Below are 19,176 nucleotides of genomic sequence, written 5' to 3' on the forward strand. Positions count from 1 at the left end.
TTCTCAGGGAGTTACTTTTGATCTAGGAATTTAAAAGTTGTGTTCCAGAGGAGATCCGGATGTATTTGAATGAGAAGCCACATAAGTCCATGTCAGAATTTGCTAGGTTTGTGGACGAATATGTCTTAACCCACAAGACAAAGACTTCCTCGAATAAAGGTCCCTAGAGAGACCGTGGGAACGATCGAGAAAGTCCAACCAGTGAGGCAGAGGTTCCACCGGGAGCTAGCTGTAAGGTTGAGGGGGAAAGGCAAGACGGCCAGAGGGTTCCGGGTTTGACCTGTTTTAATTGTGGAAAGGAGGGGCACATTGCATCTCGATGCTTTGCTCCGAGAAAGGAGATAGGAAGAGGGAAAGCCGCAGTCCCTATCGGGTGTGCCGTGGTAATCAGCAAATCGACCAGAGAGCCGAGGGTAGACAGAGTACGAGAAGGCTCTTGGAGTTGTCTGTCACACGGAACCGTGTCTGTGACAGAGGGAGACACACCAGTTCCCGTACGAATCTGGAGGGATACGGGCGCTGAACTATCCCTGGTTAGCCGTAAGGTACTAGAATTTGGTCGGGAAACGGGCATGGTAAAGGTGGAAGGAATAAATAAACGGATAGAAATGGTGCCCTTAAATGGGTCATTCTGGATTGTGAGCTGGTGTATGGATCAGTTGAAATAGGGGTGCCCTCAGAATTCCCGAGAGCTGACGTGGACATCCTGCTGGGGAACGACTTAGCAGGGGGTAAGGTTTGGTCAGCCAAGCTGCCGACCGGCGAGTGTGGTGGCCCCGCCCCTAGCGCCCAAGGACCATCTCGCCGGCGCGGTCACTCGCAGCATGTCGAGAGAGACAGCTGAGAACGAGAGCAGTTTAAATCTGGCCAGTTTTGATTTGGCTGAGACGTCTTTGATGACCCTGTGCCATGAGGGTTTAGAGGGTGGTAAGACGAAAAGTAGTAAAGTGAAAGGGGGTAAGGGAGAGGAGGCAGATCTGCCCTTAGCGAAGAGAAAGGTCCTAAAGGTAGGAAATAAAGATGAGAAACAGATAAAGCTGTTAAAAGGTCCCGAGTTGGACATGGATGATCTGTCTGGTTTGGCAGAATTGTTTGAAGAACTTAAAGAGTTCTAAAGGTGTTCCCGATAATGAGGTGAGGGCAGTCCTAGATGGAAAGGGTACCCTTGCCTCGAAGGAGTCTGCTGAAAGGGCCGAGGAGGTTGTTTCAGCTCGCAGGGTTGCGCCTTCCCCGGGTGGGAGCTGCCCAGAGAGTAACTGGGAGAATCGGGGGAAGTTAGAATTTGAAAAAGGTACGGGTGTTGAAAGCCTGGAAGAGGCAAATGTCCCGTTTGAGTGTGTCCGAGATGGGGATGCACGTGGTGCTGAACCTGGTAATGGAGCTCAGAAGAAGTCTGAGGTATCTGATTCAGGGGAACGGGGCAGCCGTCCTTGTGGGTCAGATAGACTTGGTTCAGTGGAAAAAGGGTTAACCTTGGTAACCGGGGAAAGTGTGAGCTCCCCGGCGTCTGTACTCGAAGGTGGGTTCAAAGTTAACGCAGAATTTAAGAATGGGGGGGATGAGGATTGTTGTTGAAGGAAACGGAAAGTCTGTAGTTTCCAAATCGAAGGAAGAAATCTTAAACCTGGCAGATCGCTCACAGAGTGAGCAGGGGGATAGCGGGGCCCCCCACTCTATTATTATGCCAGGATGGGGTGTGAAGAGGCCGCCTTCAACATGCTACTTGAGCAAAGAGTTAGAATCAAACACCAATAGCCTGAAGGGGACTGATAAAAGGACCAGCCACCTGGGTAAAATCAAAGAATTGGGTGGAGATGGTCTGGGGCATGGTGTTGCTAAAATAACCCCGATGAATGGGGCGGGCAGGAGTTCACCACGCAAAACTACTCAAGTTCCCCACGGGGGGGGGGGGGGGGGGGGGCTCGCCGAAAAAGAGGCGACGGTTAATGGGGATGCCATTGTTAGACAGCCAAGCAGGTTGAATGGGTTTGCGCCAAAGCCTGTGAATAATAAAGACAGCCCTTTGGAGACCTGCCGGTCAAGTTAAACGACTGAAACGATTAGTATTCGCGTAAACTTTTGTAAATGCACCTAAGCTAAGTAAATGCACCTCCTTAGTTTTGTTGCTATTAAGAGAAAAAAATAAATAGGTGGTTATTGAATTGAAGTCGGATGTATGGTTCGCAATGTTAAGATATTAAAGAAAGGGACACTGTAATCGTTAACTATTTAGATACTGACTTGAATGTATAACAGTAGTACTCTGTGAAAAGAAAAACTTGTGTATTGTGTTAGATTCAAAACTCCTGTGTACCACTCCATTTTAACCGCTGGTAAAAACGTTTTAAGAGGGGAGGTGTTATGATCCCAGCCCCCTCCTTTGTGAGAATCGCAAGAGCACCCGTCGAAGGGGAGGGGGGTCAGTAGACCCAGTAGGAGAGAGAGAGAGAGAGAGAGAGAGAGAAATGTGCCAAATTGCACATCCCACCCGGGATGCAGAATAAGACGACAGCGACTATTGTCTCATGGAGACCACGTGAAAAGCCCTCGGGCAAGGTGGGCTGGTTGAGAGAGAGATTGCATCATCCCAACCTGATTGACACCTGCGACCCCGTGAGGAAGTATAAAGGAGAGTCTCAGGGGTACAGCCCCCTCAGACGCACCAAGAAGACACGAGAGAGTGATCCAGCAGCAGCAGGAAGCCATTCTGAAGGAAGCCACGTGCGTTAGATTCCGGGATTGGAATTTGTGGCTGGAATCACAGAAAACCGCTTTTAACTAACATCGGGGAGAGGAAACCAACACTCCCCCCCCAATTTCACGGAAGCTTCATCAAGACTCGGCAAGTTTTTTCTCTTCTCCCCAAATCTCTCTCTCTGTCGCCCCACGTGAAACCCAGCGATTTTCAAAAGGCTGAGGCCTGCAGACTTCTGAGTGACTTTTATATTTCCAACGGACAATCTATTAACCCCTAGACAACCGTAGAGCTCACTTCTTAATGATGATTATTACTATACCCGTGCTTTAGATTGAGTGTTGACGATGTGCACTATCTGAATGTATGTATTAACCTTACTTTTGTGTCCCTTTATAAATAAAAACATTTGAAAATAGTGACATCAGACTTCAACCTCTCTGTCTTTGCTGGTAAGTTATCCAGTTACGGGATACGTAACAAATGGCTAGAAGAGCTATCCTATTGAACTGGAAAAAAATTAATCCTCCAACTACATTTCAATGGTTTTCTCAAACTATTTCTTGTTTGAGTTTAGAAAAAATTAGAAGTGCTGTCTTCAACCCTTCAGTTAAATTTGAAGAAACTTGGGGACCATTTTTTCAACATTTTCATATGAGCTACACTGACTTTTCCTAAACCTTATTCTTACCAAATAATAATCTTTAATTATTTGGATAGAGGTGTGGAGTTATTGACACTACTGTGTCTATTTGATATAATGGTAATGACCCATGTTGGTTAGGTTAGCTTTTTTTTGCTTTTTTGGCCGGGGGGGGGGGGGGGGGGTTCTTATTTTTTCCATTTTCTGTAACTACTGAGTTTGGGAGGTTATTATATGTGGATTATCAACTATTTATACCTTAAACTATTAATTACTTATTAATACTCAATGTTTCATTTGTTTGTTTAAAATCAATAAAAAGATGTAAAAAGAAAACAAAGACTTACACAGTGAACAGTCGGGCACTGAGGAATGTGGTAGAATTGAATGATCTGGGAATACATATCCATACTTCCTTGGAAGTGATGTCAGGAATAGCTAGGATTGTAAAGAGAGCTTTCAGCACATTAGCCTTCATAAACCAAAGTACTGAGTGCAAGAGTTGGGATGTTATGTTGACGGTGTATAAGACATTGGTGAGGTCTAGTTTCGAGTACTGAGTGCAGTTCTGGTCTCCTACCTACTTGAAATCTATCAATAAGATTGAAAGAATACAAAGAAAATTTACAAGGATATTGCCAGGAATTGGCGACTTGAGATACAGGGAAAGGTTATGAAGGTCAAGACTTTATTCCCTGAAGAATGAGGAGAGATCTGATAGAGGTATTCAAAATTATAAGGGGTACAAATAGGGCAAATACAAGTAGGGTTTTGTCACAGAGGGTGAGTGAGACTAGAATTAGAATTAAACATAAAATGTTTAAGAGAGACACTAGGGGGAACTTCTTCACTCAGAGGGTGGTGAGAATGTGGTATAAATTGCCAGTGGAAGTAGTGGATGAGGGTTCAAATTCAACATTGAAGTAGCTTTGGATGAGGTTCCAGTGACATCATCATCGAGAATGGCAGCTTAAATCACTGGCTCCTCTGGAAAAATGCGTATTAAGCCCTGTTAACCTATCAAATATAATATTTTTCGGAAGTATTTGAACTGATAAGTGGGGCAACAATGGGGAAAAAGAATGGAAATAAAAGTGACACTGCGGAGCCTGTGGCTGAGAGGACTGCAGCAAGCGGCTCTCCTACCCGACTGCGTACTAGCGAGGCAGAAACTGGGCCTCGTTCAGGCAAAGCGGCAAGTATAATCGAAATTTTGAAAGAGATAAGGGAGAAAGATATAAAACAGCAGTTACATGATATTAAGTCAGAGCTTGCCAACGTCAATCAAAAAATAGCAGTGGCAGAGACTCAAATTAAGAAGGTGGAAGATCGCGTTCAAAACGTGGAACGGATACTGAGCAAGGCAATAAAAATAATACATCACCAAGAAGGTAAACTGCTTGACTTAAAGGGAAGATCACGGTGAAAAAATATCAGAATCTACAACATTCCCGAAGGAGTGAAGGACTTGTCTATGATGGAGTTTGTCGGGAAGTTGCTGCGTTGGAGCTTCCCAAGACTATGGAGCTGGAAATTGAGAGAGCAATTCCCTGAGCAATTCGCGCTCGTCCCTAAGCCTACTCAAGATAGAGCAGATAAGCCACGCTGAATAATAATAAAATTCCTTCAATACAGTACCAAGGCGGAGATTCTACGCAGGGCCTGGGGTAAGAAGAGGGTGTTTTTAGACGATAAATTAATATATTTTGACCAAGATTAGCCCGCCCCGCAGTCCTGCAGAAACTTAAAGAATACTCTGAAGTAAAGCAAGAAAGGATTAGATTTCAAACTCCGTACCCTGCAAGTGTTTTATCGAGATGGAATCCAATTGTATCAGACAGTGGAAGAAGCGACTACAGACATGAAGGCTAGAGGGCTGCCCATCAGTGTGATCAAACCGAGGGAAAGCCTGGCAGAGGAATTATCCCGCTCCGCTTGGGAAATAGTGCGAGAATGCAGGAGGCGGGAGGAGGCCGAGAAGTATATCAGGAAGAGACTGCGATTTTTCCCAAAGACAGCCCTCACCCCCTCCAGAAGAGCCATAAGGTTTGGCTAACTTTAAAAATGTTGAGAAGCTAAACGGAAACAAAAGTAGACGGTGATATACCCATCTCGAGAAATATAATGTGGATCTTATATTACTCAGTTATTCTTCTTTACTCGCTCACTTACTCCTTTTCCCCCACCAAAATGAGTATGTATATATGTATGTGTGTGTACATACGTGTGTGTATGTGTGTGTGTGCATATATATATATATATATATATATATATATATATACACATACACACACACACACACACACACACACACACACAGACACGCACATATATAGGAGTATACAGGGAAATCTTTTCCGTGTAATGGATTTGTTCACTGACTTTTATGAATACTGCAATGGGGCCCTCAACTCACAAGTAGGAGGGGTTATCCCCTACAGCTAGACATTGCCTCTAGCTCAACGCAGGGTCATCTACCAGAGACCTCAGCCTTGCAATCACACATTAATTGCCATTTTTGTTATTATTTGTGTTTCTTGGTTCTTATTTGTTCAGGGAGTAGATCGATTAAGTTTTATTCTGCAAATTTCAATGATACATTGACAGATAAATACAGATGGTTAAGGACAAAGTAAAATTCATTTCTTTTAATGTCAATGGGCTATTAAATCCAATCAAACGTAATAGAATTTTATCCAAAATGAAAAAAGAACAAGCCCATGTAGTATAATTACATGAAACTCATTTAAGTGATAATGAACATAGAAAACTGAAGAAAATGGGCTTCACTAATTTGTTTTTCTTCTCATATAAATCAGGACATAGGAGAGGAGTTGCTATTCTTATCTAAAGTAAGCTAACTTTTGAAAAAGTATTCAAAATTGGAGATAAAGAGGGCAGATATATTCTGGTAAGGGGGAATATAGACCGAAATTCAGTTACTCTATTGAATGCATACGCACCCCTAGGAAGTGACATTGGTTTCTTTCAGAAAATTACTGATATTATGGTAGCGGAAACAGAAGGTCTCCTGATATGTGGGAGAGACTTAAATTTACAATTACAACCAAACAGACTCTTCCAATAGAAAAACCTATGAAACAAAATCCTTACATAAGTTAATACACTTTTTGAGGATGTTGGTTTAATTGATATATGGTTGATTTAATTGATACCTTTTCCCTGACAGAAGGGATTACACTCATTATTCTGCTCCACATTCTGTATATACAAGAATAGATGATTTCATAACATTTGGAAAAGACAAAGATAAAGACAAAATAAACACCTGTAGAACTGGGACAGTAGATGTAAGTGACCATGCACCTATATATTTATCTGTTGATTTTGACCTACAACCAAAAAATACTATTTGGAAACTAAATTCAAGCCTACTCAATGATCTGTACTTTAAGGAACAAATTAAAAAAGAAATTGGTCTCTACTTAGAACTCAATAATGGAGAGGTTTCACCTCCCATTTTCTGGGATACACTGAAGGCGGTCTTATGAGGGAAAATTATAGAAATATCTTCATATAAGAAAAAAATAAAGAATTAAACATTAGAGGAATAACAAAATAGGCTGAAGGAACTAGAGAAAAAACAAATTGAATTTGACACAGGATACATTAGGGGAAATTTTTAAAAATTAGGAATGAAATTAATAGTTTGGCTATGCAAGAAATCAGGAAAAATTTAATGTTTCTGAAACAGAGACATTATGAAAGTGGATCAAAGTCTATGAAAATACTGACATGGAAACTGAAAAAAAAATAGCAGGAAATACAATCCATAGAATTAGGGACCTAAGAACAAAAATGATAAAAAATAAGCTAAGTGGGTTTTTCCGGTGACGTCGAAAATGGCAGCTTAAGCACTAGCTCCTCCGGAAAAACACGTATTAAGCCCCATTAACCCATCAAATATAATATTTTTTGAAAAATATTTGAACTGAAAAGAGGGGCAAGAATGGCGAAAAAGAATGGAAATTAAAAAAGCGACACTGTGGAGCCTGCGTCCAAGAGGAGTGCAGCGAGCAGCTCTCCGACCCGACCGCGTGCGAGCGAGGCGGGCGCTGGGCCTCGTTCGGATGAAGCAGCAAATATGTTTGAAATCCTGAAAGAAATAATGGAGGTCCAGAAAGATATAAAGCAGCAGCTCCGTGATATTAAGGCAGAGCTCACCAACGTTAATAAAAAAATAGCGGTGGCAGAGACTCGCATTGAGAAGGTGGAAGATCGCATTCAAAACATGGAACGGATACTGAGCAAGACAATAAAAATAATACATCACCAAGAAGGTAAACTGCTTAATCTGGAGGGAAGATCATGGCAGAAAAATATCAGAATCTACAAGGTTACCGAAGGAGCGGAGTTTGTCGGAAAGTTACTGCTAGATCTTCCCCCGGCTATGAAGCAGGAAATCAAGAGAACACACCATGCGCTAGTCCCAAAACCTACCCAGGATAGAAAGCCACAATCAATTATAATTAAATTCCTTCAGTACAGCACCAAGGCAGAGATTCTACAAAGGGCCTGGGGTAAGGAAAGAGTGTTTTTAGACGATAAAATAATATATTTCGACCAAGATTACCCCCCCCCCCCCCGCTGTCCTGCAGAAACGCAAAGAATACTCCGGTAAAGTGAGTACGAAAGCAAAATAAGATTAGATTTCAAACTCCGTACCCTGCTAAACTTCGAGTGTTTTATGACAACGGGACGCAGCTGTACCAGACGGTGGAAGAGGCGACTACAGACATGAAGGCCAGAGGGTTGTCTGTCAGCATGGCCAAAACGAAAGAAAGCCTGGCTGAGGAATTGTCTCACTCGGCTTAGGAAATAGTGCGAGAATCGGGAAGGCAGGAGACGGGAGGAAGCCGAGACAAACATGTCAGGAAGAGACCAGGAGTTTCCCAAAGACAGTCCTCACCCCTTTCAGAAGAGCCATACGGTTTGGCTAACTTTAAAACTGCTGAGAAGCTAAACAAAAGCAAAAGTACACGGTGATATACCTATCCCGAGAAATACTTATTATAATGTGGATTTTATATTACTTAGTTGTTATTCTTTATTCGCTCACTTACTCCTTCTCCCCCACCAAAATGAGAATATATATTTGTAATGTATGTGTGTGTGTGTGTGTGTGTGTGTGTGTGTGTGTGTGTGTGTGTGTGTGTGTGTGTGTGTGTGTGTGTGATCACTCCCTACTTGTACATAGTTCTTTCCTTTTGCTTGTTTTTTCTTCCCACTCTTTTCTATAAGTGTATACCTCAGATAAATACTTTGTGAAGATCTGTGATAAATATGATTATATGATGCATATGTACAATTTCTGAAATACATCTTATGGAAATGTTTGTTTGATGAAATTCAATAAAAAAATAAATTACAAAACAAAATACGCTAAGTGAAATTCAAGAAGCTTTTGAAGTGTTTTACAAAACTCTGTATTCCAAAGTTCCGGGGGAAGCATAACCCAAATTGACACCTTCTTGAATTCTCTAGAGTTACCCACTTTAAGCAAAGAATGAAATAGAAGGATGACTGCTGACATAACTGAAGTTGAATTAAAAGCTGCAATTAGTAGGCTTAAATTCAGCAAGTCACCAGGATCAGATGGGTATACGGCAGAGTGGTACAAAGAATTTAAAAATGAGTTAATTCCTGTTTTATTCCCCACACTGAACTGGGCTCTAAAAGAGGCACAAATACCACCTAGTTGGAAGGAAGCAATAATCTCAGCTATACCGAAAGAAGGCAAGGATAAAGTGGAATGCGGGTCATTTAGACCAATATCCATTCTTCATGTAGATTATAGATTATTTACCTCCATCATGGCCAAACGATTAGAGTAGTTTCGACCCATACTGATATGTAACGATCAGACAGGTTTTATACGACAACGCCAAACACAAGACAATATACGAAGGACACTTCACATTATGGATCATATACAAAAAAAATAAAATCGAAGCAATAGTGATAAGCGTGGACGCTGAAAAGGCATTTGATTCGGTTAATTGGAATTTTCTTTACAGAGTTTTACATAGATTTGGTTTCCAAGACACAATTATTAAAACTATACAGACACTATATGATAATCCTACTGCTAGGATTAAAATCAATGGATATTTATCAAATAGTCTTACCCTACAAAAGGGACACGAGACAGGGTTGTGCATGGTCACCGCTACTCTTTGCATTATATCTGGAACCATTAGCTCAATACATCAGACAAAGTGAAGATATCAGGGGAATTGCTATTAAAGGGACAAAGGGCTTGTTACGCAGATGACATTTTGATCTATCTAGGGCAACCAACATATTCTTTACCTAAATTGATGCAATCCTTTGAACAATATGGTCAATTATTAGGATATAAGATCAACATAGATAAAACCCAATTACTTTCATATTACTATAGCCCACCAAGAGAAATTGAAAGTTGATATCCCTGGGCATGGTAAAAAGAGTCTTTCAAATATTTGGGCATCATTATGCCAAAAGATTTGGCAAAATTATCAGAATGTAATTATCAGCCTTTATATAAAAAAAGTTAAGGAAGATGTGGCAAGATGAAGCCTGATTCCTTTCTTCAGTCTCAATTCAAGGATTGAGTCTATTAAAATGAATATACCGCCCAGACTGTTATATCTCTTTCAGACCCTACCAATAGAGATTAATCAAAATCAATTCAATGAATGGAACAAGATGCTATCAAGGTATATTTGGCAGGGTAAAAGGCCTAGAGTTCATCTCAAAACTTTGCAATTAGCAAAGGAAAAGGGGGGATGGGGCCTACCTTCTCTTAGAGATTATTACTTTGCAGCACAGTTGAGAGCTGTGATATGTTGGTGCAACCCATCATATGATGCTCAATGGAAAAACATTGAGGAGCAGGTACTTCCCATCCCTATACAAGCAATTTTGGCCGCTAACAACCTGCAAAGGTACGTAAGTACTATTGATAACCCATGGGTGAAACTGACTCTTAAAATATGGAAAACTACTATAAAAGAATATAATCTAGAGGGATATATTGCAATTCTTAAATGGTGTGCATATGACTCAGATTTTACACCAAATAAATTGGATGCTAGATTTAAGGACTGGACAGCTAAAGGAATTATGTTCTTTGCAACATAATGAAAGCAGGAACACTGTTCAGTTTTGAAATGCTTAAGGAGAAACACTTATTAGAAAAACAAGATTTTTATTGGTATTTATAGACGCGACAATATGTTAATAAGATGCTTAAAAATGTAACCAAGGCAAGTACATGCTTGATAGAGCTAATTAGAAAAGCATATAATTCAGATAATGGTAGTAGAATCATTTCAATCTTAAAACACATTTGACTTCATACATTAAAACAAAATGGGAGAAGGAAGGAGGGATAATTATATCTGAAGAGGGGACAACAATATGGAGATATCAATGGAGGTGTACCATTTCACAGAAATGGAGGGAGTTTGGATGGAAAAACTTAAGATATTTTATTACACCCTCTCAGAAATCCCATTATGATAGTAACCTCCCTGATTGCTGCAGAAATTGTGGAAATCAAAATGCAGATCATTATATTTTTTTGGGACCTCCCTGTTATCAAAGACTATTGGAGGGGGATACACAATGCCCTACAAGACATCTTTAAATGTGAAATACCCTTAGAGAGTAAGACCATATATTTTGGATATATACCTCAAGAATGGTTGAAAAGAGATAAATATTTAATGAATATACTTTTGGTGGTTGGTAATAAGACTCTTACTAGGAAATGGTTATCACAGGAGAGCCCAACTTTAAAAGCATGGATGGAAATTACAATGGACATTTACAAAATGGAGAAGATAACAGTATCTGTTACTCATAAGCTGGAACAATTTGATTCATACTGGGGAAAATGGTCTAACTACATAATGCCTCATAGGCCTGATTTTATTCTCACAAATCAATATGTTGTAAAAAAAAATCACTCCCTATTTGTACATAGTTTTTTTCCTTTTGCTTGTTTTTTCTTTCCACTCTTTAAGTGTATACCTCAGATAAATACTATGTGGAGATTTGTGACATATATGATTATATTTACAATATCTGAAATACATCTTATGGAAATGTTTGTTTGATTATGAACTTCAATAAAAAAATAAATTACACAAAAAAAAGCAAGTGTTACGAGACTATGGAGGCATTAGAAGTGATCTTTCAAAAATCACTGGACTCTGGCAATGATGCCAGAGGACTGGAAAATTGCAAATGTCACTCCACTCTTTAAGGAGGAAGGCAGGAGAAAGGAAATTATAGACCAGTTAGCCTGACCTCAGTGGTTGGGAAGATGCCGGAGTCATTTGTTAAGGAAGAGGTGATGGAGTACTTGGTGACACAGAACAAGATAGTACAAAGTCAGCAGGGAAAATCCTGCCAGATGAACCTGTTGGAATTAATTGAGGAGATTACAAGTAGGATAGATAAAGGGATGCAGTGGTTGTCGTATATTTGGATTTTCAGAAGGCCTTTGACAAGGTGCCTCACGTAGGGCTGCTTACCAAGTTAAGAGCCCATTTGTATTACAGGAAAGTTACTAACATGGTTAAAGCACTGACTGACTGGTAGGAGGCAGTGAGTGGGAATAAATGGACCCTTTTCTGGTTGGCCACCAGTGACTAGCGGTGTTCCACAGGAGTCAGTGTTGGGATTGCTTCTTTTTATGCTGTATACAAATGATTTAGATGTTGGAATTGATGGCTTTGTTGCCAAGTTTGCAGATGATACGAAGATTGGTGGAGGGGAAAGTAGTATTGAGGAAACGGGTAGGATGCAGAAGAAGAATGGGCAAGAAAGTGGCAAATAAAATACAATGTTGGAAAATGGATGGTCATGCACTTTGGTAGTAGAAGTAAATGTGCTGACTATTTTCTAAGCGGGGAGAAAATCTAGGAATCTGAGATGCAAAGGGACCTGGGAGTCCTGAAGGATAACTTGCAGGTTGAGTTGGTGGTGAGGATGGAAAGTGCCATGTTAGCATTCATTTCAAGAGGTCTAGAATATAAGAATAGGTGATGCTGAGACTTGAAAAGGCACTGGTGAGGCCTCACTTTGAGTATTGTGAACAGTTTTGGGCCCCTCATCTTAGAAAGGATGTGCTGGCTTTGGAGAGGGTCCAGGGGAGGTTCACAAGGATGATTCCAGGAATGAAAGGGTTATCATACGAGGTATGTTTGATGGTTCTGGGTCTATACTCGTTGGAATTCAGAAGGATGATGGGGAAATCTCATTGAAACCTTTCAAATGTTGAAAGGCCTAGACCGAGCAGATGTGGAACAGCCTCAGGACAGAGGGGCGCCCTTTCAGAACAGAGATGCAGAGAAATTTCTTTAGTCAAAGGGTGGTGAACTTGTGGAATTTGTTGCCACATGCAGGTCATTGGGTATATTTAAGGCAGAGATTCAGGAGGGAGAAAAAAAGGATCACCCATGATCGATGGGCCAGATGGCCTAATACTGCTCCTATGTCTTATAGTATCTGCTTTTACCACCAACCCTGGCAGGGCATTCCACACATCCACCACTCTCTATGTACAGAATGAACTTACCCACCCCACCCCCCAAACCTTTCCTCCATCACTTTAAAATTATTTCTGTCCTAAAAAATGTTTCTAGCTCCCCATTCGATCTTTGCCCCTTATCATCTTATACACTACTGTCATGTCACCCTTCACCCTCCTTCACTCCAAATTGAAAGTTATCTTGCAACTGAAACATAGTAGTAAATCATGTTCTTTAGAAATCAGAAATACAAAATAATTTTGTTCACACAGAATCCCGTTCCCTCATCAACTGACATGGTTTATCACCTTTTGAAAGGGTTGTCAGAACCTACACCATGTATAAATGTTGTACATGCAAATTCTCCATTATAAATACTGAATACAAAGCTCTACTAACACATGATACAGCCTGCAAAATTTGCACTAATGATCTAAATCTTATTAGTAAGAAGAATAGTATGAATAATGGAACAAATCCATTTGTAATCCAGTACTAGCGACAAAAAGGTACACAGGAGCAAGATATATCAGCTAGTTGAGTGATGATGTAGCAACAACCTTGCAGTCAGTGTCATTAAGACCAAAGAACTGATTGTGGACTTCAGAAAGGGTAAGACAAGGGAACAGATACCAGTCCTTGGAGAGGTCAGAAATAGAAACGGTGATCGATTTCAAGTTTCTGGGTGTCAACATCTCTGATGATCTATCCTGGGCTCAACATATTGATGCAGTTACAAAGAAGGCACAACAGCAGCTATATTTCATTAGGAGTTTACAGAAATTTGTTATGTCACCAAAGACGCTCATAAATTTCTACAGATGTACCGTACAGATGCATTTTAACTGGCTGCATATTCCAGTGACACTTATTCCTTGCAATGTTCTTCAGCACAAAACATATTTTTAAATATGGTCTCTCTTTCAGGCAGCATTTTGTGTGCATCTTCTTTTTTCCCTGCTCCCACCAAAAGACCCCAAATCAGTCTGCTGTCCTTCAGAAAGCTAATCCCACCCACAGCTCCTTCAAATAAAACTAGGCAGCAAGTTACAACACATGTCAAGACAATCTTACAAACAGGCCACACTGCTTTTGCAGAACACTATTAAAATAAAAATACCTTACAGCATAGCAGCAGAAATCTTAACCAGGGCATTACAGACAGTTGAACAGTTTGTGAACCCTTTGAAATCACCTGGCTTTCTGCATTAATTACTTATAAAATGCAGTCTGATCTTCATCTGTCAACAATAATAGACAAATACAATCTGCCTAAACTAATAACACACAAACAATTCTAGTTCTCAACAACATTGAGTACACCATTTAAACAATCAGTCCAGGTTCAAAAACGTATGTGAACCTCTGAGGTAAAGCATTCGACATAAGCTATTTGGGGTCAGGTGTTCCAATCAATGAGATGAGATTGGAGGTGTGGGTTGTCAAGCTGCCCTGCTCTATATTAAAAAAAAGCACATAAAGTCAGGTTATCAACAGAGCCTGCTCTTCTCAAGAAAGATCTATTTATGTGCACCATGCTTCAATAAAAACAACTTTCAGGTCATCTTCGAAGAATTGTAGAGATGCACGAAGCTGGAAAAGGCTACAAAAGCTTTTCTAAAGGCCTGAGTGTTCATCAGTCCACGGTAAGCAACTGCCTACAAATGGAGGAAGCTCAGCTACTTTCCCCAGAAGTGGGCATTCTACAGAGATCACACCAAAAGCAGAACATGTAATACTTAAGGTGAAAAAGAACCCAAGGGAAACAGCAAAAGACCTGCAGAAATCTCTAGAACTTCCTAAAAGTCTCTGTTCATGAGTCTACTAAAAGGAAAACATTGAACAAGAACGGTGTTAATGGAAGAACACCACAAAGGAAACCATTGCTCTCCAAAAAAACATCGCTGCATGTCTCAAGTTTGCAAAAAATCACCAGGATGTTCTACAATGCTTCTGAGACAATGTTCTATGGACAGATAATACAAAAGTTGAACTTTTTGGCAGAAATACACATTACTATGATTGGAAGAAAAAGGGCACTGCACACCAAATCAAAACCTCATTCCAACTGTGAAGCACAGTGGAAGGAGCATCACACATAAAATGCTGGTAGAACACAGCAGGCCAGGCAGCACCTATAGGAAGAAATACAGTCAACGTTTCAGGCCGAGACCCTTCGTCAGGACTAACAGAAAAAAGACATAGTAAGAGATTTTAAAGTGGGAGAGGGAGGGGGAGACCTGAAATGATAGAAGACAGGAGGGAAAGGGATGAAGCTAAGAGCTGGGAAGTTGATTGGCAAAAGGGATACAAGGCCTGAGAAGGGGAAGTATCATAGGACTGAAGGCCTTGGTAGAAACAAAGTGGTAGGGGAGCACCAGAGGAGAACAGGCTAGGAATTATTGTGAGAGGGAAAGAGAGGGAAAAAATACATATATAAAAAATAAATATGGGTGGGGTTAGAAGGGGAGGAAGCATAATCGGAAGTTAAGAGAAACCAATGTTCATGCCATCAGGTTGGAAGCTACCCAGACAGGTTGTTCCTCCAACCTGAGTGTGACTTCATCTCTACAGTAAAGGAGGCCATGGATAGACATATTGGAATGGGAATGGGACGTGGAATTAAAATCTGTGGTCACTGGGAGATCCTGCTTCCTCTGGCGGACAGAGCATATGTGTTCATGGAAATAGTCTCCCAGTTTGCGTCAGGTCTCACCAATATATAGAAGGCCACACCTGGAGCACCGGTCACAGAATGTCACACCAGCCGACTCACAGGTGAAGTGTCTGGGGCCCTGAAAGGTGGTGAGGGAGGAAGCGCAAGGGCAGGTGTAGCACTTGTTCTGCTTACAAGAATAAGTGCCAGGAGAGAGATCGGTGGGAAGGGATGAGGGGGACAAATGGACAAGGGAATCGCATAGGGAGTTGTTGAAGGAGCATCATGGTTTGAGGCTATTTTGCTGCCCCAGGTTGCAATCATTGAGGGAACAATGAATTCAGAATTGTATCAAGACAGTTTAAAGGAGAATGTCAGGGTAGCAGTCCATCACCTGAAGCTTAACAGAAGTTAGATGATTCAACAAAAACACACACATGTAAATCAAGAATAGAATGGTCTAAAAAGAAAAAAAAGTTGTGTTTTGGAATGGTTAAGTCAGAGTCCAGACCTTAAGGTGCTGTGCATGACCAGAAAAGGGCTGTTCATGAAAGATATCCCAGAAATATTGATGAACTGAAACAGTTTTCGATGGAGGAATGCTCTAAAATTCTTCTGCACTGTTGAACAAGTCTGATCAGCAGCAACAGGAAACATTTGATGGAGATTACTGCTGCTAAAGGAGGTTCTTCCAGTTATTTAATACAAAGGTTCACATACTTTTTCCAGCCTGGACTGTGAATGATTAAACATGTTTTCAATAAAGACATGTAAGGTACAATTGTTTGGGTGTTATTGGTTTAGGTAAGATTGTGTTTTTCTATTATTCTAACTTAGATGAAGAGCAGACAAAATTTTAATGACTGATTTAAAAAGGTAATTGCAAAGGGCTGACAAACTGTTCCAGCAAATGCATGTTCTTCTGTGGTGAGCACAACATGGGTTTAGCAGGTTACAGTCATACCAATGATCAAGTATTTGGTGGCATGGTGCAAAGACAATAATCTATCCCTCAACGTCAGCAAGACGAAGGAATTGGTTGTTGACTTCAGAAGGAGTAGCGGACCGCACGACCCCATATACATCTGTTGTGCACAGGTGGAACAGGTCAAAATCTTTAAGTTCCTCGGTGTGAATATCACAAATGACCTGACTTGGTCTAACAAAGCAGACTCCACTGCCAAGAAGGCCCACCAGTGCCTTTACTTCCTGAGAAAGCTGAAGAAATTTCGCCTGTCCACTAATTTTTATAGGTGCACCGCAAAAAGCATTCTTCTAGGGCAGGGGTCGGCAACGTTTACCACTGAAAGAGCCATATGGACCCATTTCCCACAGAAAAGAAAACACTGGGAGCCACAAAACCCATTTGACATTTAAAATGCATACAACTGCATACAACGGTTTTTTTTGTCTTTATGCTATGTATAAACAAACTGTAATGTGTTGCATTTATGAAATTGATGAATTCCTGCAGAGAAAACGAAATTACATTTCTGCATGCAACAAAAACATTTTGAACTCCAAAAAAAAGTCGTTGGGTTGAAGGTTACTCCATAGTTAGCCTACCTTGGATCGAAGAATTAAAAGAAAGCGCGCACTGGCGGGTGTCAGGCATTGGCAGTGGTGATGTATATTAATAGCGATAAAAAACACGTTGTAGCGGTGTGCTACACGCAGCGCTAAAATAACGACACCAAAGATAACTTTATTCGAACTAAACAGCCTTGCTTTAAAGCCTCCCTCAACCCGCCCCCCCGTGGGCGTGGATGCTCCAAAAGACACGTACTCACAAACCCCTGTAGGCTATCTCCCTTAGCCGGAACGGTGGCCAATTGTGAGCCAGTTCAGATGTGCCAGGAAATGGGGTCGCCACAACGTTTTATTTAGATTGTACAAGATCACCATAATCTTCAAATTCCGAATTACATTTCAAAAACTAACAAACCACGGGGAGCCGCAGCACAGAGATGAAAGAGCCACATTCGGCTCCGGAGCCGCGGGTTGCCGACCCCTGTTCTAGGGTGAATCACAATCTGGTATGGAAGTTGTCCTACCCAAGACCAGAAGAAGCTGCAGATGATAGTGAACATAGCCCAGCCCAGCACATCACACAAACCAATCTTCCATCCTTGGACTCACTTTACACCACACGTTGTTGGAGCAGTGCTGCCAGGATAATCAAGGACACGACCCACCCAGCCAACACACTTTTTGTCCCACTTCCTTCCAGAAGAAGGTTCAGGAGTTTAAAGATTCGTATGGCCAGATTTGGGAACAGCTTCTTTCCAACTGTGATAAGACTGTTGAATGGATCCTGACCCGGATTTGAGCTGTACCTTCCAAATATCTGGACCTAACTTGCACTACCTTACTTTTCCTTTTCTATTATTTACTTGGATTTGTACTTCAGGGAGCACGAAGCGCAGAATCAAATATCGCTGTGATGATCGTACTCTCTAGTATCAATTGCTTGGTGACAATAAAGTAGTATTTTGTGACAGCTCAAAACTTAGATGAAGACTGTAAGATTTGACCAACTGTAGACGAGAGCAAGTCAAGCAACACACACAAAATGCTGGTGGAACACAGCAGGCCAGGCAGCATCTATGAGGAGAAGCACTGTCGATGTTTCGGGCCGAGACCCTTCGTCAGGACTGACGAAGAGCAAGTAATCTGATTTTTCAGAGTAACAGGGGAAACAGGAGCAACAAATAGATTGCTTTGTGCCTCAGATTCCTGCATTTGCAGTCTTTTGCATCTGATTTTCTGATCCTGCTAAACGCACATTCTCTGCTGAAACAACCATGCCAGACACGGAAACTGAATGTCACCTCACGCCTGAAAGGATGGCCAGGAAATCACAGCAATCCGGTGGAATTCAACAGGCCTGTATCGGCCCAGTACAATAGAGAAGAAACGCAATGAGAGGATTCAGGACTAAAGTGTAACTGAGAGCAACAATCGTATCAGTCTTCTCCGCTCCTCGCACCCTCTCTGAGATTCGTCGGCATCACATCAGTCTTGCTCGGACTAAAGGGGCACGAGGAAACAAGTGGGCTCGCTACACGAATCCAGCTAAGCGCTAAATAAAATTCTCCATGCAAGCGCCCCGATAATCAAATTCATTTCCCGTGAAAACTGCCACCAGATGCATAACCTCGGTTTACACCACCAGGATCTATGATCCAAGCCCTCCTCACTGAAATGACAGAGAAGACGAACCTGAAGATGCACCAGGACTCCAAATGGCGCAGAGCCCGTTTGTAAAGCCGAAGCACTTTCTGCTGGTGTGTCAAGTAAGCTGCCATCACGCAATTCAACCTTCTCCTTCCCCTTCACCGCCCAGCTCGAGGACCCTGGGAAATCGGAGGACCTCGGACAGCCGACGCCGCGAGGGTCACGGGATACTGGAGGACCAATGAGCAACCACGTGATAATGGTAAATTAAAGGGTTCCGAGCGCCCTGATGAACTCGAGAGGGTTATGAGGGGCTGTGACTTTGGAGTAAAAAGTCTTAACTGTGTTGTCAAATTATGCATATGTTACCACGTACTTAAGATTCAACTTCTTGTAGGCATTCACAGGAAAAACAAGGAAATATAATAGAATTTATGTAGAAGGTTTGCAAAAATAAAGA

At 41.4% G+C, this 19,176-nt stretch overlaps 1 protein-coding gene across 1 annotated transcript in view; it reads right to left on the reverse strand.

Moving 5' to 3' along the window:
* The window catches only part of ndufb9 (NADH:ubiquinone oxidoreductase subunit B9), an 81,319-nt gene extending 62,404 nt beyond the window's left edge, over positions 1–18,915 (reverse strand). Inside the window, exon 1 of the mRNA XM_059971006.1 lies at positions 18,762–18,915. Coding sequence (XP_059826989.1) covers positions 18,762–18,847 — 86 coding nt within the window. The 5' untranslated portion in view covers positions 18,848–18,915. The remainder of the gene's footprint in view (positions 1–18,761) is intronic.
* Between the last annotated feature and the right edge of the window lie 261 nt (positions 18,916–19,176).

Source organism: Hypanus sabinus, chromosome 1 (assembly GCF_030144855.1).
Source record: "Hypanus sabinus isolate sHypSab1 chromosome 1, sHypSab1.hap1, whole genome shotgun sequence".
NCBI classification, from domain to species: domain Eukaryota; kingdom Metazoa; phylum Chordata; class Chondrichthyes; order Myliobatiformes; family Dasyatidae; genus Hypanus; species Hypanus sabinus.